The 25,268-nt window shown below is 43.6% G+C and overlaps 2 protein-coding genes across 2 annotated transcripts in view; one reads left to right on the top strand and one right to left on the bottom strand.

Moving 5' to 3' along the window:
* The window catches only part of MAML3 (mastermind like transcriptional coactivator 3), a 429,469-nt gene that overhangs the window by 197,245 nt on the left and 206,956 nt on the right, over positions 1-25,268 (bottom strand). The window lies entirely within an intron of this gene.
* LOC309960806 (Golgi apparatus membrane protein TVP23 homolog B-like) lies at positions 14,466-15,718 on the top strand. The gene has a single exon (XM_082837735.1). The coding sequence runs from the start codon at positions 14,750-14,752 to the stop codon at positions 15,485-15,487; it is 738 nt and encodes a 245-aa protein (XP_082693861.1). The 5' UTR covers positions 14,466-14,749; the 3' UTR covers positions 15,488-15,718.

Genomic DNA, 25,268 nt, shown 5'->3' with positions numbered 1-25,268 from the left:
AATAATAGACTAGTCCAAGCCCCAGAAACAACAGTCAATTCCAAAATGCCCCTTTCTTGACAAAAATATACACCTATTACCCAACCTTTCTAGCAAATAACCTTCCCAGGCAGATGGCAACATAACAGTCCACATTCACCCCAGAGGTACCCCAAGGTGGTAAAAATCTATGAAGCCAGTGCTCACGATGAACGTGAACTGTGTCCTCCCCAAATTTGTATGTTAAAGCTCTGACCCCCAACAGCTCAGAACATGAGGGCGTCTGGAGATAGGATCTTTAATGAGGTCCTATGGGGGGCCCTCATCCAGTACGATGGGTGTCCTTATAAAAAGAGGAAATTAGGACACAGATACCCACAGAAAGAAGACCATGTGAAGATACAGGGAGAAGTCGGCCATGGACAAGCCAAAGAGGGAGTTCTCAGAAGAAACCAACCCTGCCGACACCTTGATCTTGGACTTCTATTCTCCGACCTGTAAAGAAATGCATTCCTGAAGTTTAAGCCACCCAGCCTGTGTGCTACTTTGTTATGGCAAGCCCAACTAATAATCTGATTTAGACATCTCTCTGTCTTCTCAGTATCTTACACAGGTTAAGCACTCCATAACTATTTTAAAGGAAAATCTTGCACGGATGTGTTCACGCTGTGATTCAACTAACGGAACACCTACTGTGTGCCAAGTTCTAGATCAGGCAGTAGGGTCTCGAGAGTGAACAAGATTCAGTCTCTGACCTCAGGAGCCTTCAGAGTGGAGGGGAAAGAAGCGGATGAACAAGGACAAGATGATTGGACATAGATGCCTGTGCTGTGGAAGCCCAAAAGAAGGGCGCGTTACTCAGTCCAGATGAGGTAAGGCTTCCTGGGGGGACTGGTATGTAAGCTGAGACTCGGAGGATTCATAGTGAGGAGAAGAAAGCATGGCCCCTAAGTGAAACTCAAGTGGCAGCGTCTGGCTTGAGCCAGAGTGCAAGGGGGAGGCTGGAGAAGGGAGAGCTATACAGATCATGGAGGGCTTGTCTGCCATGTTAAGAAGTTTGGACTTTATCCAGACGCTCTGAGAGACACTGGAGGAAAAGGGGTCACTTGCAATGCTAACTTCTGATTTCATAGTGAGAGACACTGGTTGCAAAAGGTAAGGCATTTGAAGTGATCTGTATTAGTTTGCTAGGGCTGTCATAACAAAATACCACAGACTGGGAGGCTTAAACAACAGAAATGTTATTTTCTCACAGTTCTGGAGGTGGAGGTCCAAGATCAAGGAGTTGGCGAGTTGGGTTTCTGCTGAGGCCTCTCTCCTGGGCTTGCAGACAGCCACCTTCTCACTGTGTCCTCACACGGCCTTTCCTCCTGTGGGTGTGCATCCCTGATGTCCTTTTATGTGTCCAAATTTTCTCCTCTCAGAAGGACACCAGTCAGATTGGATGAAGGCCTACCCTAACAGCCTCATTTTAACTTCATCACCTCTTAAAAGGTCCTATCTCCAGATACAGTCCCATTCTGAGGGCTTCAACATATGAATTTTGGGAGAAGACACTATTTCAGCCCATAACATGATCCAACATCATTCCCTGCATGGCTGATTAAGCCAATGGCTAAAGTCATCCTTTTTTTTTTTTTTAAATTTACTTATTTTATTTATTTATTTTTGGCTGCGTTGGGTCTTTGTTGCTGCGTGCGAGCTTTCTCTAGTTGCGGCGAGCGGGGGCTACTCTTTGTTGCAGTGCGCGGGCTTCTCACTGCGGTGGCTTCTCTTGTTGCTGAGCACAGGCTCTAGGTGCGCAGGCTACAGTAGTTGTGGCTTGCGGGCTCTAGAGCGCAGGCTCAGTAGTTGTGGCGCACGGGCTTAGTTGCTCCGCGGCATGTGGGATCGTCCCGGACCAGGGCTCGAACCTATGTCCCCTGCACTGGCAGGCGGATTCTTAACCACTGCGCCACCAGGGAAGTCCCTAAAGTCATCCTTAACTTATAAATCAATACAGCACACACTTGGTCTTGAAGCAAGTAGCTCAACAAATGCTATTTGGTACAGAGCTTAACAGCATATTTTTTAAAAAAGTGTTTGTCTCCCAATTTCAAACCCAAATTCAAAAGACACTTCATATCTGCCCCTGAACTATTAGCGAAGAAGTGTAGTCAGAGATGACTCCAAGCAAAGCCTCAGAAGTAGCCCGTCATGATTTAGACGGCTCTGAAAAATGACCAGTTGTTCCCTTAAGTTTAGTAAATGTTACTTTACACTGATAATTCATGTGACCTCAGAGAGACACAGAGGGAAAACCGAGGCACCGAGAGACTAGGGCTACAACCTAACTCAGAAAGCACAAGGAGTGATAGAATTTCCTGCTCCAGCCCGATGCCCGTGCAATAAATCACTTTGCCTGTAACAGATTCAGAGTTTGTCAACTTTCTGTTCAAATTGTGGTGCACTGTAAATGTACTGCAACAGTGTAGAGTCGCAAGTATGTATTTCAGTGGTTTTATCTTTCTTACCTAGCCATCCAGATATTATTTATGCGGTTTCCATCATAACGCTACAGTTAAGTTTGCATAATATCTTCTGTAACCACCTACTTTTGCATGGTTATGGCTCTCTGAAGTCCCCTGGGACAGATTTTTTTTCACCTCAGTCTCAGTTCTGAAGTAAATTTTTTTGGTAACAACAAATGATGACTTTGGGGATATTTTGAAGTTATGTGAATGTAAAAAAAAAAAGAAAGGAGGACTTCTTTACTTCAATGAATATTTTGTTACCTTTTGTCCAATCGAACACCACAAATCAAAAAGAGCTGAACATAATAAAGGCATCAAGGAAGGCAGTGTAATAGATTTCACTGAAGACTGCCCACACTGCCAGATTTAACTAAATGAGGTTTGCGTTCACATGCTTATCAGTATTTAAAAATACCCTGAGTGCACACAACCGAAAACGTCAGGAAGTTGAAAAGCAAAACTATGCATGTGGTGTTTTCCAGCTCTCACTGAAGCACGGCAATTAAACAAACTTAATTATGTGATCCGGCAGCAGTGCCTTAACCTCTCTGGACCTCCGTTTCCTCAACTGTAAAAGGAGAGGGCTGGACTACCAGATCGCCAAGGCTTGCTCCAGCTCTATTTAGACTCTGGATTCAAATCAGTGACTCACTCTCAGAATCACCCTGGAAGGCACTGTTAACTCAGAAGTGCAGCTGTATGTGGCAGGTAGTTACTGAGTAACTAAGAGCCTCATTTTAAGTCAGAGAGCAAGAATCCATTACACCCTTCTGCAAATGTTTCCTGGCTTTAGTAAATTAGAAACAAAAATTACACTAAATATTAAATCAGAGATCTTTTCAAAAGCCAGAAACCCAAGGGTGTAAATCACATGGTTCATTTAAAAGAATTTCTCACTTTATGATGGTCTGCTTGGTATCAGGTGCTGAGCTGGGTGCAGGAACAGGAAAGATGCAGAGGATCCTTGCTTTTAAAGAAATTCAGAGCCTGTTGCCATTCTCCTTTTGCTCCTAAGTATCTATTGGATACTTTCAGGAAATGCTCCTGTTGTGCTCGGTCGTTTGTCCGGACATAGACAACAGTGATGTTTCCATTCTGGTGACCAAAACTTGGTTAACTTTGCTAATTTACAGGATAATGCAAAGCTGCTTCCTCATTTCCACCATGAGTGATTTTTGAATAAATGACCTTAAATTACATGAAGAGTCAGTGGGTAACTGGATACTGCACCAGGTTACAGGGAGGAGCTGTCCACATTTTCTGGGCGTGGATCATCGTGTATTTCACCTAGAAGATGCAGATGGGTGTGGGTCTAATCATAGGCTTACAGTCACGGGCCCTGGGTCCTAGAATCACTTCTCTCATGACCAAGCTGTGTGTTCTGTGGAAATCAGGTGACTATTCTCCACCTCCATTCTCTCCTGGACAAAATACTCTCTAAAAATCCCCTATAGATCTAACAGCCTAGAATTTTAATCTTTCTAGGTCAATTTGGATATAGTTGGAAGATGAGCCAACTGACATTTTAGGTTTCTTTTTAACCTTGTGGTTCTTTTCTAAAATATGTAACTAATTCCTAGATTTGAAAGAATGAAAAAGTTTGTGACTATCGCTGTTTCTAAATACATTGTGTAGTAAAACCTAATTCAATTCCTGCTAACTTTGCCTTTAGCTGTAACTTGGCTAAGGGCCAACCTGATATTTATCCTTATGTAAAAAAAAAAAAGAGCTCACTATATAAAAGAATAGGTATAATAAAGATTATAAGGGGAATGCTTAAGCTACTTAAGACAGAAATGGGTTTCATGGACTCAAGGACTCAGGAGACTCAAATTTAAATAAACGATTGATACAGGTATTATGATTCCTTTTCATATATTAATTAAAGTAATTCCCGAGGATGCTTGTTTACTAACAGTTTGATGGTCTAGTTTGAATTGCAGCTGTTACTTTTAAATATATCACAGGTAGTATATATTTACTACTATACTTCAATTCTTCTCAATTTGGGCAACAGTTTGCCCAAATTAGTTTAAATTAGGGAGAGTCGATTGTATTCATAAACTCCTCATCTAAATGGCAGAAATGATGACTATACAATTCATCTTAGCTTTGTTGGAATTCTGAAGCTTACCATTTAGTCTGAGACTCGTGAAGAATGAACATGGAATGATTAATGGCCATTGTTGAGTTCTTACAGCTGTAACTTATCAGAATATGTATACTCTAACACTGTACCCATGGTAATTATCTCATTACTATGAAGTGTCACAGAAATGCATTATGCGAAGTACACGTTGAATCCCATTTAGCAATTTCTTTCTATGTTTAAAACCCCGAAGCTTAGTGTTTGCTAATAGTTGGAGCTTTGTATGCAAGTTGCGGGCTTTGCAAGAGAGTTGGGGGCTTTGCAGGGAATTGGGGGCTTAGCATGGGAGTCACGCACGTGAGCTGCAGATCCCAGGCAGAACCATCACCAGCTCTGTGCCTCTGGTCTCTCTTTGAAACTTTTCTGCACCTTAATTTCTCATTTGAAAATGGGCATATTCGTGCATGACCCCTACTATACCTCATGGAAAGGATTAAGCAGATTAAGTCTATAAAACAGTGGGTCACTAGGAGGAAAGGCATTAACGAAATTACTCAGCACACTGCAGTGGTGACTTCTCCAACTGCATGAATATTTAATAAGCAGGTACACATAACACTTGACATTTCTGTGGAGCTTTTCATGCGAGCATCTTAACATCACTTAAGGAGAAAGAAATGCATGGCAACAATGATCAGAGATCTGAGAAGTGTCAGCTCATTGGCCAGAGAGGGTAGAGACACAGAAGCTTTGTTTCTAACACCAGAGTGTTCAAAAGGAGTAGGGCATCCAGATCCAGTTGTTGTCACGTAAACCTGAAGATAGGGCCTTAGAAATAAGGCGATGTTTATTTGAGTCACCCATCCATACATCTGAGGTGGCCTGAACAACGTGAGAGCAAAAATTCCCAAAGAAAGTGAACACGTGGTTGGAGATGGGCCCTCTTTTTAAAATTAATTAATTAATTAATTAATTTTTTGGCTTTGTTGGGTCTTTGTTGCTGAGTGTGGGCTTTTCTCTGGTTGCGGCAAGCGGGGGCTACTCTTCATTGCGGTGCGCGGGCTTCTCACTGTGGTGGCTTCTCGTTGCGGAGCATGGGCTCTAGGCTCACGGGCTTCAGTAGTCGTGGCACGCGGGCTCAGGAGCTGTGGCTCACAGGCTCTAGAGCGCAGGCTCAGTAGTTGTGGCACACGGGCTTAGTTGCTCCGCGGCACATGGGATCTTCCCGGACCAGGGCTTGAACCTGTGTCCCCTGCATTGGCAGGCGGATTCTTAACAGTGCGCCTCCAGGGAAGCCCCGGGCCCTCTTAATTAGATGAGAGCAGTCAGCAAAGAGACAAAGAAACAGTATCAGTGAGAGATTAAAATAAAACATCAGGAAAGTAGGACAGAGCAAAGAAGAACAATTTGTGGTCAGATTTGTCAGATCAGTTGCAGCTTTGAAATGAGACCTAAGAGACCATTAAATTAGTACCAGAGTAATTCAGTGGGAATCTAAGAAAGGGTTCCTCCAGGACACCCAGCAGCATCAATATCACCAGGGAACTTGATGGAGATGCAAATTCTCGGCTAGTTCCCCAGACTTCTGATCAGAAACTCGGAAGGCGGGGCCCAGAGTCTGTTTCAATCGGCCCTCCAAGTGATTCTCCTGGGCTGAGAATCCTTGTTCAAGAACAGTGCAGCCTGTCCAGCAGAACTTGCTGAGAGGATGGAGATGTTCCGTATCTACGTTATCCAATACATTAGTCTCAAGCTGCATGTGGCTGTTGTGTACTTGAAATGTGGCTAGTGCTACTGAGGAACCAATTTTTAAATTTTGTTCATTTTAATTAAATTTAAAAGAGCTGGGCTTCCCTGGTGGCACAGTGGTTGAGAATCTGCCTGCCGATGCAGGGGACACGGGTTCGAGCCCTGGTCCGGGAAGATCCCACATGCCACAGAGCAACTAAACCCGGGCGTCACAACTACTGAGCTTGTGCTCTAGAGCCCGCGAGCCACAACTACTGAGCCCGTGAGCCACAACTACTGAAGCCCATGTGCCTAGAGCCCGTGCTCCGCAGCAAGAGAAGCCACTGCAGTGAGAAGCCTGCACGCCGCAAGGAAGAGTAGCCCCCTCTTGCCACAACTAGAGAAAGCCCACGTGTAGCAACAAAGACCCAACGCAGCCAAAACTAAATAAATAAATAAATTAAAAAAAAAAAGCTGCATGCAACTAGGGGCTACTTTATTGGATAGCAAAGTTCTAGAATGCTGCTGTGAATGAATGCCAGGTTTTTGGTCAGTAAGAGAAGCAAATGGTGAAGAATGGAGATGCTGTCTGTGACCCTTCTACAGAAGAAATCTCATTTGGAAAAGTTGGAGGGAAAGAGGCATCATGGCTTGTATGTCAGGAGGTGAAGTCAAGGTTTTTCAGGAAAAGGAAATCCTGAGTGGGTTCAAAGGTGAAGAAAATCAGAGGGCAGGAGAGGTGGACATTAAGAAAGGAGGGACACATGAAAAATTGTGTTGCAAATGTCTAATTGTGCTAAAATACCATAATATAAAATTTACCATCTTAACCATTTTTAAGGGTACAGTTGAGTGGTATTAAGTCCTTTTACACTGTTGTACAACCATCTCCACCATCCGTCTCCAGAACTCTTTTCTCTTGCAAAACTGAAACTCTATACCCATTAAACAATAACTCCTTATACCCCCTCCTCAGGCCCTGGCAACCAGCATTCTGCTTTCTGTCTCTATGAATGCAACTACTCTAGATAGCTCATAAAAGTAGAATCATAGAGTATTGTCTTTTTGTGACTGGACTATTTCATTTAGTATAATATTCTCAATGTTCATCCATGTTGTAGCGTGTGTCAGAACTTCCTTCCTTTTTAAGGCTGAATAATACTCCATTACATGTATATACTTATCTGTCCCTGGACGTTTGGGGTGCTTCCACCTTTGGCTGTTGTGAATAGTGCCTCTATGGAGATGGGTTCATAAGTATCTCGAGACCTTGCTTTCAATGCCTTTGGGTAAGTACCCAGAAATGGAATTGCTGGATCATATGGTAGTTCTATTTTTAATTTTTTTGAGGAACCACCATATTGTTTCCCATAGAGCTATACTATTTTACATTCCCATCGAGATATTTGCTTTTGAACCAATGAAGAATGGCACATCGGAGCCATCAAAAGACGGCTCTAAAGACAAGCGTGGGGAAGAGGTATGTTGAGATGGAAATGTTGGGGGGGAGGGGCGTGTGGACAAGGCTGCTCGACTCTAATGGTTTCAATTTTTTCACTGAAGTTGATGCAAGGACCTCACCTCCAAGGAAGAACACTGCTAAGGAAAAACCAAGGGCTCGAGGAAAGAAGTGAATGAAGGTGTGTAAAGTTAGTCCTTCATAAGAGAATAACAGGATGAATGGATAAAGAAGATGTTGTATGTGTATGTATGTATGTATGTATATATACATACACACACCACGACAGAATACTACTCAGCCATAAAAGATAATAAAAGAACGCCATGTGCAGCAGCATGGATGAACCTAGAGATGATCATACTAAGTGAAGTAAGTCAGACAGAGAAAGACAAATATCATGTGATATCACTTATATGTGGAACCTAAAAACTGATACAAATGAACTTACTTACAAAACAGAAACGGACTCAGACATAGAAAACAAACTAATGGTTACCAAAGGGGAAGGGCGGGTAGGGATAAATTAGGAATTCGGGGTTAACAGATACAAACTACTATACATAAAATAGATAAACAACAAGGACCTACTGTATAGCACAAGGAATTACATTCAGTACCTTGTAATAACCTATAATGGAAAAGAATCTGAAAAAGAATATGTATATATATATATATATAACTGAATCACTTTGCTGTACACCCGAAACATTATAAATCAACTAAACTTCAATAAAAAAAATTAAAAAGAGCGGAACAGGGAAACTTTCCGAGGGCTCTGAAGCAGAGGTATAGCCAGGACTGTTACAGGACTGAATTGTGCTTCCAACCAAAAGATATGTTGAAGTCCTACCCACAGGACCTCAGAATGTGACTTTATTTGGAAACAGAGTCACTGCCGATGTAATTCGTTAAGATGAGGTCATACTGGAGTAGACTGGGTTCCTCGTCCAACAGGAGTGGTATCATTCTTATAAGAAGATGAAAATGTGAAGGCGTGGAGACACACAGGGAGAATGCGACGTGATGACAGAGGCAGAGGTTGGAATTATGTCGCTGCAAGACAAGGAATGCCAAAGAATGCTAGCAAACCATGAGAAGCTAGGAAGAGGCAAAGAAAGATTCCATGCAGAGTCTCACCTGACACCTTGATTCTGGACTTCCAGGCTCCAGGGCTGTGAGACAATAAATCTCTGGTGCTTTCAGCCACCTAGTCTGTAGTACTTCATCATGGCAGCCCTAGGAACTAATACAGCTGCAGAGTATGAATCTGCAATAGGCCAAGGTCATCCCACGCCAAGGTCAAAATGAGTACCTCCAAATTACTTTGCGTCCCACCTACCAGCAATATGCTTTCTGATATACTGCAGTAATACAGGTCATCAGTCAATGTAACATATATTTTGAATCACAGTCCTCGCTAAAAGATTTTCTTTCTGTCAGGAACAAATGGTGCCTGCAGATAAATTGTATGCTTCTAAGGACCAAGGGAGGAAAGAAATCCCAGAATCTTAGGGGAGAAGCACGTGGAGTAGATGTGTACAAGCAGTACCTCGGGGCTGTCATTACCTGGAATTCTTCTTGAATTAATTCATTCAGACAAGCTTGTTAAAACAATTAGAGGCTTGCAAACTTTACAGGGAGGTGGGGAGATAAGGAAAGCATCCTTATCTCTTGCTCAGCACACGCATGGGCTTTGGGTTTAGACTAACAGCTGTCCTTCCAGCTCCCTCACTAACTGTCCAACTTTGCACAAATCACTGAATCTCAGTGAGCTTGTCTCCTTATATAAAATGTAGATAACACATGGGACTGCTTTGAGATCATGTCTTTGAAAGTACCTAACAAAGTCCCTGGCCCCCTAATAATAGGTTCTCATTCCCTTGCTGTCCCTAGTTATGCTGTCCAAGAAGGCAGCCCTGAGACACCTGTGGTTACTGAGCACTTGAAATGCAGCTACTGCAAGGATGAAATTGAAATTTTAATTAAATTTAATTTTAATTAATTTAGATTTAAATGTAAAAACTGAAGCAGTGTAAAGTTTTTCGGTAAATACAACTTTAGCATAATGGTAGGAATACACTTCACTTGGATTACGGCATCGCATAAGATACAGTATTACTATTATGTGTGTGTATCAGGCACCAGCATCATTTCTAATGCTGCACATAAACGCTGTCACTGATCCAGCCAGTGGACATCCTGATTCATTTCCCCTGAATTTTTTTTCTAGGCTATAAGTCTTAGTATGGCTCTTGCTTCATCTGTAAAAATCAAAGACTTTTCTAATTTTTTAAAATTCTTAAGTTTGTCTGCTTTTGCTGACTTTGGTCTTTAAATGCCAATGATTTGGGGAAAACAGTAGTACAATTATTTTCCTACTTTTACACTCGAGTTTTATGGCAAAAGTCAGCATTAAGGTGACGAGTGCCTAGAGATTAAGCCATTTAAGAAAAAGTTGCCTGATATATCCAGACAAAACTATAATTCAAAAAGATACATGCACCCCTATGTTCATAGCAGTACTATTCACAATAGCCAAGACATGGAAACAACCTAAATGTCCATTGACAGATGAATGGATAAAGAAGATGTGGTATACATACACAATGAAATACTACTCAGCCATAAAAAAGAATGAAATACTGCCATTTGCAGCAACATGGATGCAACTAGAATATTATCATACTAAGTGAAGTCAGAAAGAGAAAGACAAATACTATATGATATCATTTATATGTGGAATCTAAAATATGACACAAATGAACCTATCTACAAAGCAGAAACAGACTCACAGACATAGAGAACAGACTTGTGGTTGCCAAGGAGGAGGTGGGTGGGGAGGGATGGCGTGGGAGTTTGGGGTTAGTGGATGTAAGCTATTATATACAGCATGGATAAACGAGGTCCTACTGTATAGCACAGGGAACTCTCTATTCAACATCCTGTGATAAACCATAATGGAAAAGAATATTTAAAAAAAGAATATAGGGCTTCCCTGGTGGCGCAGTGGTTGAGAGTCCGCCTCCCGATGCAGGGGACACGGGTTCGTGCCCCGGTCCGGGAAGATCCCACATGCCGCGGAGCGGCTGGGCCCGTGAGCCATGGCCGCTAAGCCTGCGCATCCGGAGCCTGTGCTCCGCAACGGGAGAAGCCACAACAGTGAGAGGCCCGCGTACCGCAAAAAAAAAAAAAAAGAAAAAAAAAAGAACATATATATATGTGTATAACTGAATCACTTTGCTGTACAGCAGAAATTAGTACAACATTGTAAATCAACTATACTTCAATTCAAGAAAAAAAAGCTGCTTTATTATGAATCCTGGGTGAGTCTATGCCAGAGGCAGATGTACAGTGGTTGTGAGAGCTGACGGGTGTAGGGTCAGCACTGCCACTGACTGCAGCACAAGACAAGGGTTGAAATCCTTCAAATGTCCTACCAGAAGAGTCTGTCTGGCGCACCTTGTAAGGGGAGCTCGGCCATGGCTGACGTGGAAGCGATGTGGGTTATTTGGCTGAGTAGGATAACCTTGAGTGTTTGCCAAGTCAAGACACAAGTCCTAAAAACAAAGTCTTTCCCTTGCTGCCTACTTGTCCTCCTCCCTTGAAAATATACCTCTTGCTTTTGTTAAAATTCACCTACATCCTAGTAAAAGATGAAGAGCTATGAACTGCAGTTATAAAGAAAAAAAATCCAGAAACATCTCAAGTTTTAAATTTCTTGACAAGAAATGTATCCAGTTAACAAACTCCCTCCTGTCTTGGCTCCCTTCCACAGCCCCTCACATTAAGAAAAAAAAAAAAAAAAAAAGCAATTAGACTCTGGCTTGTCCTGAAATGCACACAGTAAAAGTATCACTGTTCCCAAATTCCAAAGCAATTTCACAATCCTAATGAAATGAGGGAGGAAATGGTTTTTTCTTGAAGTGTTGAAAACAATCACCCCGTTGCTATGTGGAGTATCTTTATAAACTGTAAAGGGATTTGCAAAAATTAGGTTGTTCCTTCAACACACACTCACTGAGCATCATTTATGCACCAGGTGCCACACGAGAAGCTGGGGATACAAAGATGAACAGGACGTGAGCGGTCTGGAAGAGCTGACAGCAGAGGGAGAGAGTCATGATTATTACCCATCATAACGTGGCCAGGCTTCCCACGCCCTCTTCCTACCTCTAGCTCCAGGAACCTTGATTTTAATTCACAAAGAACCAAGAGAGGGGAGAGAGGGGAAAAAAGAAAAAGAAAATGACCACAGTAATACCTGTAAAGGTGGCAGGTCTCTCTAGAAATATAGCTATTCTGTGAGTTTAGATCTCCTTTAAACGAAGGGTGAGCAAAGAACACAGCAAAACGCCTAAGCAAACTGTACCAGGCCCAACCACAACAGACACCTAGGGCTAGGCGAGAGGAATTCAAAACAAATTGGGAAAGAAAATCACATACTGTGTAAAAATCAGTTAAAAAGGAAAACGAAACAACCCGGAATAGAGTGAAAAACATCTTTCTCTCCTTCTCCTTTGCAGAATTGCCCCAGAGTCACATCAAAAGAAAGACATTACCTTCAGCTCCACTGGAAACGTGAGGTTTCACAAAGTAATGCAAGTTTGGAATTGATAACCCAATTTCTACATATTTTGGTTTTAACTCAGATGAAACAGCTCAAATATCCAAACTCAGGTTTTCCTGATGTGATTTTATGCCTGCTTAGAATCAGAGGCTATGGAGAAAAGTATATACACAATAAATCTAAAATCATTCAATTACCTTAAGTCAATTGGGAGGCTTATATTTACTGAGAATAGGCATTTGACTCCCACAGCACAAAGACAAGCAAATGGCTCCCATGTTGCAAAATCATTCTAAGTAGTTTATTACTCTGTGCTCGGTTGTTCAAGGGGCAAGGAGAAAGGCTTGGGAGCTTGATCAGGAAAATGCTACATCTGTCAGCTGGCAGCAACAGCGCGCCGACACAGCCTCTTGAATGGACTGCCGAATGAGCATCCGCTCACAGGAAGGGAAGAATTCAGCCCCTCTTGGGAAACAGATTCATGCTGCAAAATGAGTCAAGTTAATTTCCTTCAGTTAATTAAGCCGGTTTCCTTATTAGCAAAGGGAGATGACCAAGTCTAGTTCACCTCTAATGACTCACAGAATGATGAGGTTAGCTAGCCCCATCTCTATATTTAAACTTGACTTTTAGATAGTGTCTCAGAGAACTTCCATAAGCAGCACTAGCCCTACCCAGTATTTAGTTCTGCTTTTACTACTGTGGAACCAAGGATTTGCTCAGAAATGTCCACGTGAACTACCACGGAGGTCTGCTAACTGCGAAAATTCACATACTGCTTCATCTCAGAGATGTGTATGTGTGTGCGTGCGTGCACGTGTGCGTGTGCACACCCAAGGTACCACGACATCCGGTATCCTTGAGAGGCTGGGGACTAGGTAGTATTGGGGTGTCCTCTAAACGCCCCTGTGACATGACACCTCACATGGAGGATGGGTTTATGGTGAACACTTCCTCTTTATCTTAAGCAAAATCTTGACAGTGATGAGGGGTGGGTACGGGGACAGGAATTCCTCTGGAATGGCTCAGGGATCCAGGTTCAAACCAGGGTAAGCCTGATGGTATTGCTGAACCAAATCTACTGTTACCCAGACGGGCCCCAACAATTTAAGCCCTCCTCCAAGTTACCAGCAAGTAGCAAACATTCATCGTGTATCCATTCTATGCCAGCCAAATCCCAAATCTTTTCTCTCAATTCCCACATCGACCCTGCAAGGTAATAAACATCATTTATACAAATGAGGAAACTAGGGCTCCCGGAGATGAAACAGACCGCCCAGGGTCACACAGCTCATGTGAGGGAGTTGAGACTTGAATTCCAAAGCCTATGCTTTCCGTTAGTTACGTGCCTCTGCGCTTGTGAATGGAATGTGTTTCTTATTTCCAAACTATTCTGAAATGAGTGTGGCTCTCAAATGAAATAGGGAAGGAGGGGAGGCATCTTCAGAACTGTTCTTTCTATGCAGTGGGCGGCTGGCACATAAGGAAGTACTATCTGAAAGGGGATTTCCTGTAAGGGCTGCAGTTCTTTCAGATGTTCTCAGAACAGTTCTGCAGCTGTCTGAGTTGCTCAGGTAGAGATACATACTGGCCACTAACCCAACCCCAGTCTGATCCTAAAGAGCATGGCATGCCGCCCACGTAGGCCACGGGAATGGCCAATCACATTGACGACCACCCTCCAGGGACATCTCTACAAAGGCACCAACACAAGGACGCATTTCCCAGGAAACCAAACTTGCTCATCCACCATGGTTCATCTCTGGAGCTGTAAAAACTCACACTACACTGGCACTGCCTTCACCTGGATCTCTGTAATTCTATGTTTCTTTATTAATATCCTTCACTTCAATTTCACTTTCCTCATAGACAGGGCTAATATTCTGTAGTTCAGAAGACGACTGTATACACTAAATGAGGTAACACAAGCAACGTATCCAACAATGCCACATGACTTCCTGTAACTCTCCTCTTCCATTAATGGTTCCGTAGTGACCTGTAGGGATTTCCAAGTGGGTGTTCCTCATCCCCCTGTTCAATATTGTTATCAAGTATAAAGATAATGCAAATATACAGTTTTCGATGATGGATCCAGGGTTCCACAACATGAATATTGCTGATTTTTTTTTTTTTTTTTTTTTTTTTGCCGTACGTGGGCCTCTCACTGCTGTGGCCTCTCCCGCCACGGAGCATAGGCTCCAGACGCGCAGGCTCAGCGGCCATGGCTCACAGGCCCAGCTGCTCCGCGGCATGTGGGATCTTCCCGGACCGGGGCACGAACCTGCGTCCCCTGCATCGGCAGGCGGACTCTCAACCACTGCGCCACCAGGGAAGCCCAATACTGCTGATTTTTTAACTTGAGGTCTACATAAAAATGGATTTTAGGATCTCTAAGAATCTCCAAGAATTGTATGCAGAATTTTGTGGTTATATGCCCCTTTTTTCAGGAGAGAGGATCTAAAGCTTTCATCAGATTCTCAGTGTGGTTCGTGATCCTCCAAAAGTGTAACAACAGGCTGGCGCGGGCCGCCATGTTGCAGCAGGACAGTAATGATGACATTGAAGATGTTTCACTGTTTGATGCAGAAGAGGAGACAACTAGTAGACCAGAAATATCCAAAATCAGTCACCCAGTGGCATCATTTCTCCATTTATTCTTTCGAGTCAGTGCAATTATAGTCTATCTTCCCTGTGAATGGTTCAGCGCCCGCTTTATTGCCTGTATGGTGACAGTTATCTTGTTGTTGTCATGTGACTTCTGGGCAGTCAAGAATGTCACAGGTAGACTAATGGTTGGCCTGCGCTGGTGGAATCACACTGATGAAGATGGAAAAAGCCATTGGGTGTCTGAGTCCAGGAAGGCCTTTCCTCAAGACAGTAAAACTGTTTCAGAGGCTGAATCAAGAATCTCCTGGTTAGGACTCATTGCCTGTCTGGTGCTGTGGGTACTATTTGCCTTTAGTGCCCTCTTCTCCTTCAGAGTGAAGTGGCTGGCGGTGGTTATCATGGGTGTGGTGCTGCAAGGGGCCAACCTGTATGGCTACATCAGGTGCAAAGTGGGCAGCAGGAAGAATTTAACCAGCATGGCTACATCGTACCTTGGAAAGCAGTTTTTAAGACAAACCACTGGAGACGATCAGACCTCCTGAAGACAGTGAGGGAGCCTGCGTGTTCTTTCCATTGGGAACAACTGAAGGGGGTCTTGACTCTGAACCTTTAGAACTCAGTACCTATTGCAAAGAGGAGTGTTGGGTTTGGTTTTCCATTTTAAAGTTTACTTTAAAAAAAAAAAGGAAAACTAGTTTTCATATTAAGTTTTTACTTTCTAGCATATGGGGCTTGAAGGTGTGGTGTAGCTAGAAACATTGTTAACATTTGGGTCATGGTGTACATATGTGTATGCACATAGTCGTGTAAGATCCATGTGTTAAATTAACACAAGTGTTTGTGTTCATGCCCATATGGAATGGAGACCTTTGCATTTTGATCCACAGAACAAGAAGGATGTTCCTAGTCTATCTCAAAACTCTCTGTGTTTACATACTATTTCTGTAGATTATTGTAGGTTTTGCTTCCATGGTAAGAGTGAGCACTTTGGCTTATATATAGAGTTAGAAATAATTGTTAATTTTACATTTAATATATACTTCATGATGAAACTTCTTATCCTAGGCATTTACAGGCAGGTAAACACCAAATTTGGGCTATTGGTGTTAACTAGTTTCTAAAATTTTGTTTATTTTTATTTGTAATGAGTCACGTACTTAAGGCCCAGTTAAGATAAAAGGAATTTTCATAGTTTATGTTCATGGGATACGTAGGCACTGCTGCTGTTCTATTTATTTTGGGGGAAAGATAGCCAGATTTTACTTTGGAACCTTCCAGAAGCTCTTCAGTGGTCCTTGGCCTAATAAAGTCTATCTTTTACCACTAAAAGAGTATTATTCTTATGTCATAGTGAGAATAATCGTTTCAATACTTGGCATCGTAAATGCCTAAAAGACGTTTTATTTTGCCAATCTGTTTTTTTTCTTGCTATAATGGGGATACTGTAAATCATGTATTTGTATTAATGGTATTTCTTAAAACAATATATGTAACAATCTGCAAACTATCGTAGGCATCTGTAAATTCTGTTGTAGGTACTGTAAATTTTGTTTTAATCGGCAGATTGATTATTTCGTGATTGTATTTTTACACTGTTAAAAAATTTTTGAAGATGTTTTGTCTAATTGAATGTATCTTATTGGCATGATAGCTTTAAAGGTGCATAACTTTATATTTGTATAAAACTCTGCCGCTTACAAAGCAAAAAAGAAAGTGTAACAACAGCTCTCCTACTGGTTAGCAGGAACAGATCAGGTTGGGTGGAACCTGTTTTATAAGCAGCCCTGATTTCCTCAGAGTTCAAAGCCATGTGTTTTTGTAATTCCAGGTTACAGTAATGAATGTACATTCTCCAGATCCGGGGGACTGTGTACGTTCTACACTCATGGCAGCTGGAAGGCTGGGCTTCGTTCTGTGTCTTCATTCTCATCAGGCAGCAAGAGGGTATAACCAGGGCACAGAAGACTCCAGAAACCGTATCACGTGAGAAACAGATGAAGAAGCCAAGTATATTTTGCTGGAGAAAGAGAAGAACTGGGGAGTAGGAATGCCAGAGCTCGTCTTTCAATAGCTGACCATTGCTATGTAGGAAATGGATTAGATTTAATCTAATGTAGCTCCAGAATATGGAACTAAGATCAAGGGTTGGAAATTATGGGGAGAAATTTTCCAGCCTCTCTATAAGGAGGAACTTTTGAAAATAGAAAGGCCTTCACTGTGAGGCTATTGAGCTTCCTGTCCCTTGAGTTTTCATACCAAGCTGCATGTTCATCTGCCAGGGATTTGTAAAAGGGATTCTTTAGTGGGTGGAGGTAGGGGAAAATGACCTCTACGATTCCTTCGAATTCCATGATCTGTCTATTAAGATTTTATATCTCTTATTAAAAGTTATAGTCAAAGACACATACACACGTTCCTTCCCTTACTTCATGTAATAGATCCTTGTGGTGAATCATTTCATAAAGGGGATAATTACTTCTTTAAAACTTTTGATTTCTATGTATTCTGTTGCCTTAAAATGGAGCAAACCTATGCCTGGATGCAGCATCTGTGTTTTCAACACACCTTCCGCTCATCTACCTCCTTGTCTGAGTCTGCCCCGCCCCCAACAGCCTTCACCCCACCCTCGCCTCTCCCCGGGCCTCTTGTGCTCTCCACCTAACCAGTTAACATTGCTTCTCATCCTACGGTCTCTCCAATCTGTTCTCCACGAGCAACCAGAGGAATCGCTTAAAACCATTCATCAGAGCATGTCTTGCTGCCTAAGGTCCTTCTCTAGATTCCCATTCTCTTAAAGTCACCCTCATGGCCTGGAATCGCTGGATGACATGGTGTCTCCAAGCCCATGTCAGGCCAGGCTCCCTCCTCCACCGCGCTCTGGCCACCCAGGCCTCTCCTCCTGCCTCTGCACCTGCTTCCCCTCTGCCTTGAACCTGCCCCTCCTACCTCCCGGTCATCCTTCAGGTTTCAGCGCAAGTATCAACTTCCTGGCCATGCTGTCTCAGTTAGCCTCACCCCACCCATGCTCGAGCACATCGCTGTTTTATTTCCCTCACGCTCCTTATCACAATTTATAACCATTATGCTTCTTACTTTTGACTTGGTATTCTTCCCCCATCCAAGTGTAGCTCACTGGTGATAAGACCTAGTCCACGTTGTTGACTGATGTGTCGGTGCCCAGTGTCTAGCACAGGGACTGGCCCATGGTTGAGGTCAGTAGGTATTTCCCGAATGAAAGAATGAATGAGCGAGTGAGTGAGTGCATGAACAAGTCTGTCCAGTACAGATGGTCAGCTCTGCGGCTGTGCGTGACCTTGTTCTCCTCTTAGACTGAAATGAATACACTTCCTTGCTACCCGTCGTCCTCTTATCTAGGACAGGGCTGTGTAAACAGCAGGCCCTCTAGAGGATTTTCCATGGGCCCCCAAGAAGCTCACTAATATAGAGCTAAAGATTAGAGAAAAACAACCTTTGTTACTGAAGAAAGACATTAGCCATGCCTCGGAGTGTCCACTGAGGGGTGAAATCCTAGAGAGGACTAGCCCAAGTCCCTAAACCTGGGACAGCGTATCTCTTCTTCCTCCTAGGGCTCTCAGAAAACAAGTGTTCTGGCTGAGAGGAACAGGAGCTGCGGGAATGGGTTGCTGAGGAGGTGGCAGGATCTCCTTTTCTGGAGATCTTTAAAAATAGAACAGCCATCTGGGATGATGCAGATATGGTCTCCATTGAGGAAGGGGCATGAAAAGGGAAGGAAACATCTCTTTAGGTTCCATCTCATCCTTGATTTTCTGATATCTCACTTTAAGTTTTGATTCATGGCAGAAGCCTGAAAGGAGCTAGGAATTCACTTTTTCTTTTTAATGGAAATTGAAGTCCCATTTTACTCTGAACTGTAATTCTGCTACATGACTCTCCTTCTCGCCTCAAATGGGCAATTTGGATGTCATGATTTTTTGGTTAGGTAGAAAGTTTGGATGAAACTTAACTTCCATTCTCTCTCCTAGAAAGGAAAGCAGAAGAATCGAAGATGGAAAAGCTCAGATGCTGGGAAATGACAGGGTGAAGAACACAAATCCGTGAGGGTCCTGCTCAGGTCACTGAAAAGGATCGAGGGACAGAGCAGCCCAGGAAAAACAGGCAAACGTTTTTAAAGTGTTTAATGCTTATTCTACTTTTTTTAAAATTTTTTTTTTCATGGAAAGGCATTTTATTTCAAATATAGCCGTGTGTACATGTCAATCCCAAACTCCCAGTCTATCCCTCCCCGCTCCCCCCCGCAAGGTAACCATCAGTTCATTCTCTAAGTTTGTGAGTCTAAAACAGGCAAGATCTTGTGGGATGTCATACATCCCACAATAGGGACCTGCCGTGGTTACATACAGAAGTTAAGTCTAGAAGTAGTCTACTGTTTGTAACAATTCTTCATTTTTTGTCCTGCTTTATTTTTTAATGGAATCAAGCTTGGGAAAGTCAACATGTAAACAGCATAAGGCATATTTTTTCTTATATATGGCTATGAAAGTATAGCAATTGAACTATTTCCTAGCTCTGTTCTTATGACTCTTGCTTGATTTGTCAAAGCTGCATAGTCGAAAGAATAATAGATTTTAATACACAGAGCTTGAATTTGACTATTTTGACTATAGAGGCCACACTGTAAAAAGCCTTGTTTAATGTTCCTCAGAAGCATTTGTAGCCATAACTGTATTTCTAACCTAAGTAAACCTGGTTGTGATGATCAAATACATTTATCTTTAGATGTTCATTACAGGCACCGTTGTACGTAACAAGCTACTGGCCAACGGGACTCTAGTTTTGTTTTTTCTTTTTTCCAAAAGGAATACAAATGGCTTTCAGTGATGAAATTAACTCTTTTGCCTTCCTGTAAGTTAATGGATAATCCATATTTTTATGGAATATTGTGTTAAGTCAGAACGAAGTCTGACCATAAAGGTCTCCACAAACCATACTTGAAAGACGGCCCTGTCACTTCATAGGACATCCATCAAGGCTACGTCCTCCTTCGTCTGCCCACTGCTTCCAGAACGTGGGCTGAATGTCCATGGGCGAGGTCCCTGTGGACCTCTGGGTGTGTCCGTGTCCACTTATGCTAGAAACAGAACCCGAATGCTGGACGTTCACAGAAAGAAAATTCTAAGGTAGAAATAAGAACAAAACAAACAAAACGAAAAGGCAGAAATGGGATATTCTCAAAGGGCTGGAACATGAATTACCTTAAGGGGCCTTCATGATATAAAATCCACACACCATTGTGTTTTGGTCCATTCTGTTGTGTAACTCTTTGCTAGAGTGGCTACCACCCACCTTTCGCTTCTGGATAGAGGACACATAAGGGTTCAGGGCAGAGAGAAACACCTGATCCTTTAACAGAGCAGGATTAAGTGTCTGCAGGAAAGTTGTAGTTTCTACAGAACATGGCTCCAACTTTTCCTCCCATGAGCCCGCTGTCTCAGTGCTGGAGCCCCTGGGGTTACTGCCGGGGGTGAGTGAGTGAGGCGCTGGGTCCAGCTCCGGCCAGAGCTACAGAGCTACGGCACACGGGGATTTAATCCCTGGGGTGAAGCCTGGAAGGGTTTGGGCCCAGCCAGGTCGGATCTGAAGAAAGCAAAACCTCCTCTTCCCGCACCGCCCCCCGCCCCCCACACGCACACACAGAACCTTCTATCTGCTTTATCACCTTCCCTTTGCTCCACCCACACTAATAAGGGCAGGTGGCAGCAGCTGAGAATACAGCCTCCCACATCCCACAGGCTGAATCCCCCTGCCCTCTTTTCTTCTCGTTAGTCCTCATTTGTCTCCTCTCTGCCTTATGCTAGCTTGGTTGGTCCCGGGGAGCCCTGGGCAAACTCAGGGGACAAGTGCCACACTCTCTGGGACGCCTGAGTCTGAATCTGGAGCATGTCTATCTACCACTGCACACACCCAGGCTCCAGGATGGCTCATGCTTCAGACCCACGGTCTCCCTTTCCTGGCTTCCGGTCAACGCTCCTCCCTCTGCATCACTTGCCGGCACCTTGGAAAGCTGGTCACTTCGTTATTTACAAACTCTACAGTTTTCCGTCTCAGTTCACTGTACTGCATTGGTCCCTATCGCTCCTTAGGGGTTTGCTCGCAGCCTTCCCTCACAAATTCAACACCACCACTCCCTCGGTGCAAAGCAAGTGTGTGGAGCTTGCTGGGGCTTGCAAAAAAAAGGGGGGGGGGGCGGTCAGTGCTGCTTTCCCACAGCTCTTCCTCTGGCACCGCAAATGTTAACGCCTGTCTGCGGGGAGATTGCAGTTCTAACATAATGAGGTATTAATGAGCTTTGCACATGTCCCCAGCCACATTTCCCTCCCCCCCTCCGACCCCGCACCCTCCTCTTCCGCAGAGAATCTGCTCCTTTTCTGACACTGCAATTCCTCCGCCTCCCCTCCCCGCCTGCCCTCTCCCGCTGCAGCGGCCCGGCTGCCCTGCGCACCTCAAGCTGCCAGCACTACAGAGCACCAAATGGGCTGGCACCGCCTTGTTTCCTGGCCTAATGGATGCTTGTTTAAACACTGGGGCTGTTTGCATTGCTGCGGCTCACTGCATGTTAAACACAGTCCTGTGAAACCCTATGCCAATCCGATAAAGGTATCAGCAGTTCAGTGCGGGGAGGCAATTACTAGATGGTCCCAAGTGTGCCTTCGAAGCTCTAGGAAGGAAAATTTGATCGAACAACTAAAAGGAAAATCTGATTCGGCTCAGCATCACGTGGAGGACACAAGGCTTAACTGCAGCCAGGTCTTTGGAGGGCAGAGGGAAATCAATGAGGGGCCGGAGGAGCACGTACGCAACGTTACAGGGCCGTGAGCCAGCCTGTTAGGAACCCCGGCTCCTGCCTCCGCCGAGAGACACCTGCCTGTCCTCCCACTTGGGTTCCCTTTATCTTCCTTTCTTCTTTTTCTATTCCACGGGGTATACTTATTTATTTTTTAATGAGAAACTGCTATCCTTCTTAACACCCTCCACCTCTCACTCACCTTTAATTCCTTAAGCACTCATATTAAGAAAAAAAAAAAAGGCTTTTCTTGTGCAAGAGCATTACCATATCAAAGGCAATAGAGAGCACGAGCGCAAAAATGATAGAGGGGTAATATAGCAGCAGAGAGAAGGCAGGCCTGCTTCAGAGACGACGGTGGGTCCCTAACCTCAGGCTAGCGATCCCAGTCGATAAGGCAATGGATTGGTTTTCTGCCTCAGCTAAGTCGGAAAGATCAGGGGAATCACACACAAGATTTAAATTTATTTCTCACTCAAGAAGCAAAAGTTTTGGGAAACCCTCTATTTTTAAGTTCTGGGCTTCGGTTTCTTTTACTTTTCTCTGTTTTTCGCTTTAAAATCTGCCCCGCAATGGCCCTTGTTTCCCGAGGTAGCGGGAGAAGGCAGCGGTGGATGTCTGGCAACGCTAAGAAACGCTACGCACGGCGCTCACTGGGGCGCCGTCCATTTGCCAGGAGTTTTGCCAAATCCCTGTCTCTTCCCCGAGGTTCCTGGCACAAGGGATACAGCCAAGATGGAGCAGAGCTGCTGTCAGCGTTAGACTGCAGCAGCCCCCGATCCAGTGGGCGTAAGGAAAAAGCTCTCCCTTCAAGGCGGATGGCGCTGGAGTGCGAAGGCGGTCTGCGGGCCCGTGTGAGCTCTGCCCACGATAGGGTGCCAGAAAGGTAATTAACACGCTGAAAAGTAGTCAATCTGCAAGCATGTTTGTGGAGCCTCCAGACCAGCATACACTGAGTCCCCAGAACAACAGAGGACCTGGCCTTGCACCCCTGACTTGCCTTTTTGTTACTCGCTGCACCTGCTGTAGAAAAAACTCCGGCTCCCACACCCCAGGCACCGGGTGGTGGGGAACCGGGCAGTGAAGCCCCACCGGGCCAGCAGCGTGGCTGCACGGCCCCGCCTGCAGGGAGGCACGCACTCCTGTACCTCCGCCTGTCTGGGAACAGTCATGGCAACTCACGAGGACAGTGGCTTTCAGGGTCCATAACTGCTGACGTCAGGTCACGTACTACTGTTTACATAAGCAAGGAATGGTGTATTTGGTTCATTTGTGTTCTCCGTGGTTTCCCGACTTAACATTCACGGAATTGCCTCATCATCTCAGGCCTGGAAATACCGGTGAGTGCACTCTGGTAAAACGCTTCTGAAAATTATAGTAAGTGCCTTGCTTATCCTGCACTTCGGGGAATGAAGTATTTCATTTAAGATACACACACGCACACTGAGGCTACATCTTTTGAGTGCCCAAATAATTTTTAAAGATTTGAAACATTTATGATGAAAAGCTTTCTAAAACTATTTAGATGCTTCCCTAGTTTATTAAAACGTAGGTAATTTTTTTGAAACTCATAGGGTCCTAAGTTACTGCCCCTGTTGCTGGTTATAGGTCAGCTGCTTAGTTACTTTGGCATGGTAGTTGATTACTACCTCCCTTTATTAGGAAAGAAGAGCCCTGCAAAAGATGATAGACCAATATATTTAGGAGACTCGCTTATAACCCTGTCTTGAGACACCACCTTGCTATATTTCCAGAATCTAATGTCTCTAGGAATGCTAGATCTGTTTCTCAACAAGACATGAACTCTCTCCCATCCCCACTCAGCAGAAACATTCCATTTTAATGTATTTTTTCTTCTTAGTGTTTGAATATCACCATGGAGTCAAAAAAACGTGATACCGACCCCAGACGACTTCAACTTACTCTCTTTATCTCTCCCCAGACACAGAAACTCACAAAATCTCTGGGCTCCCATAATGTCACTCTCATCCAGAGATAGCAGCGGAATTATACTAAAATCTCAGAAAGAAATTCTACCGCAAAGATGGAGAAGTAGGGTACAAGAGAACATGCTGTTAATAGCAAGTCTAGATGATCAAAGTAGACGCAACAGTCACAGGTGGACAGATATTCCTCTTCTTTTGATTACTTCTTTGTGTGCACATAAAGAGGCTATTTTAACTTAAAATACATAAAGATCCATCTCTGAGATCTCTACTTTTATGTTATTTACATCAAAATGTTTTCACTTTTTTTTCTAATTTGTGACACATACAATTTTCTCTCCATGTAAGCATCTTGAATTCTGTTATCCTGAACCAAGAAATGGCATTCCTTCTCACCACCATGAAATAAAAATCATACCCTATTGTAAAATTTTTAGATGACTATGAAAATCACTGAAGTCAGTTATCGCAAAGTATACTTTCATCATCTGGCAGGTTTCACTCCCAAATACTACTTCTCTCAAAGAGGTGTGGCTTTCACGCTTTGGTATCCTACTTGGATACAGATGTGAAAATCTCTCCTACCCTCAGGAAATGAGCATCTTATTCATCTCATTTCAGTATCCATTTAGATCATCACTTTCTGATGACCAAAAATTGCTGGAATGCTTTGTTAGGAATAAAACCTGGGATTCCTAAACCTGAATTACTGATGATGGAAAAACCCAGATTAGCAACTGGAAGAACTCTGTTTTGGTGACCTTTCATTACCCTTTTTCCTTCAGGGTTTAGTCACACCATCAGCAAAACACGATTTCAGCTTCTGTTAGAAGGATCAGACTTTAGAGCAAAAAATGTCTTTAAGATTAGAGTAAAAGCATAAATTAAATTTGGGCCCCTAAGCAAACGTTTAAAGAGGTCCCTCTTTCATTAGGCACCACAGAAATGACCTCAATCTGCATTGTGCAAAGGGGTGGGAGAGTGGACTTCGGGGAACCCTCACTGGAGCAGTTGCTCCTACTGATAAGATAAAGTGGCCAAGAAACAAGGCATTGTCCCTAAACGATGAGTATAAAAATAAGTATGAATGAAGTGTAAGAACTGGGGCCAGAGCTGTCACCTTCATCCTCAGCATGCGGAATACAGACCATTGATGACCCTTGGAAATGGTACCTGTCTGGTGACAAACAAGTTCACAAAGGGTTTATTATAGTCTCTCTATTTTTCTGTATGTTTGAACATTTCCAAAATAAAACGTTTTGAAAAAAAAGTATGTCGGCTGGTTCACTGGAAAAGGAGAAGGCACAGAGGGCAAAGGAGGTGAATATTGTACCAGTCCAGTCATCTTAGGACTGGCGCCATCTTGAGCACTCCACCAAGTCCCGATGCAAGAAGACACAGGAGGATGGAGAAAAGCACAGGAACAAAGACGGCAGCCTCTGCTCTTGCTAAAGAACTTCCCAGGGTGATGGGAAGGTCCAGGCAAAGGAGAAAATGCTGCTGTTTGCATCACGTTGTCAGAAGAGATTTCAGACACAGCCCCGGTCAGCTGGG

Source organism: Leucopleurus acutus, assembly GCF_964270905.1.
Source record: "Leucopleurus acutus genome assembly, chromosome: 4".
In the NCBI taxonomy this organism is placed as follows: domain Eukaryota; kingdom Metazoa; phylum Chordata; class Mammalia; order Artiodactyla; family Delphinidae; genus Leucopleurus; species Leucopleurus acutus.
Note: the sequence above shows the minus strand (reverse complement) of the source record. Positions and strands in the feature narration are given on the sequence as shown.

Bases quoted from the DNA above. Each gene is read 5' to 3' on its own strand.
- LOC309960806 (XM_082837735.1), top strand. From the start codon at position 14,750: ATGCAGAATTTTGTGGTTATATGCCCCTTTTTTCAGGAGAGAGGATCT.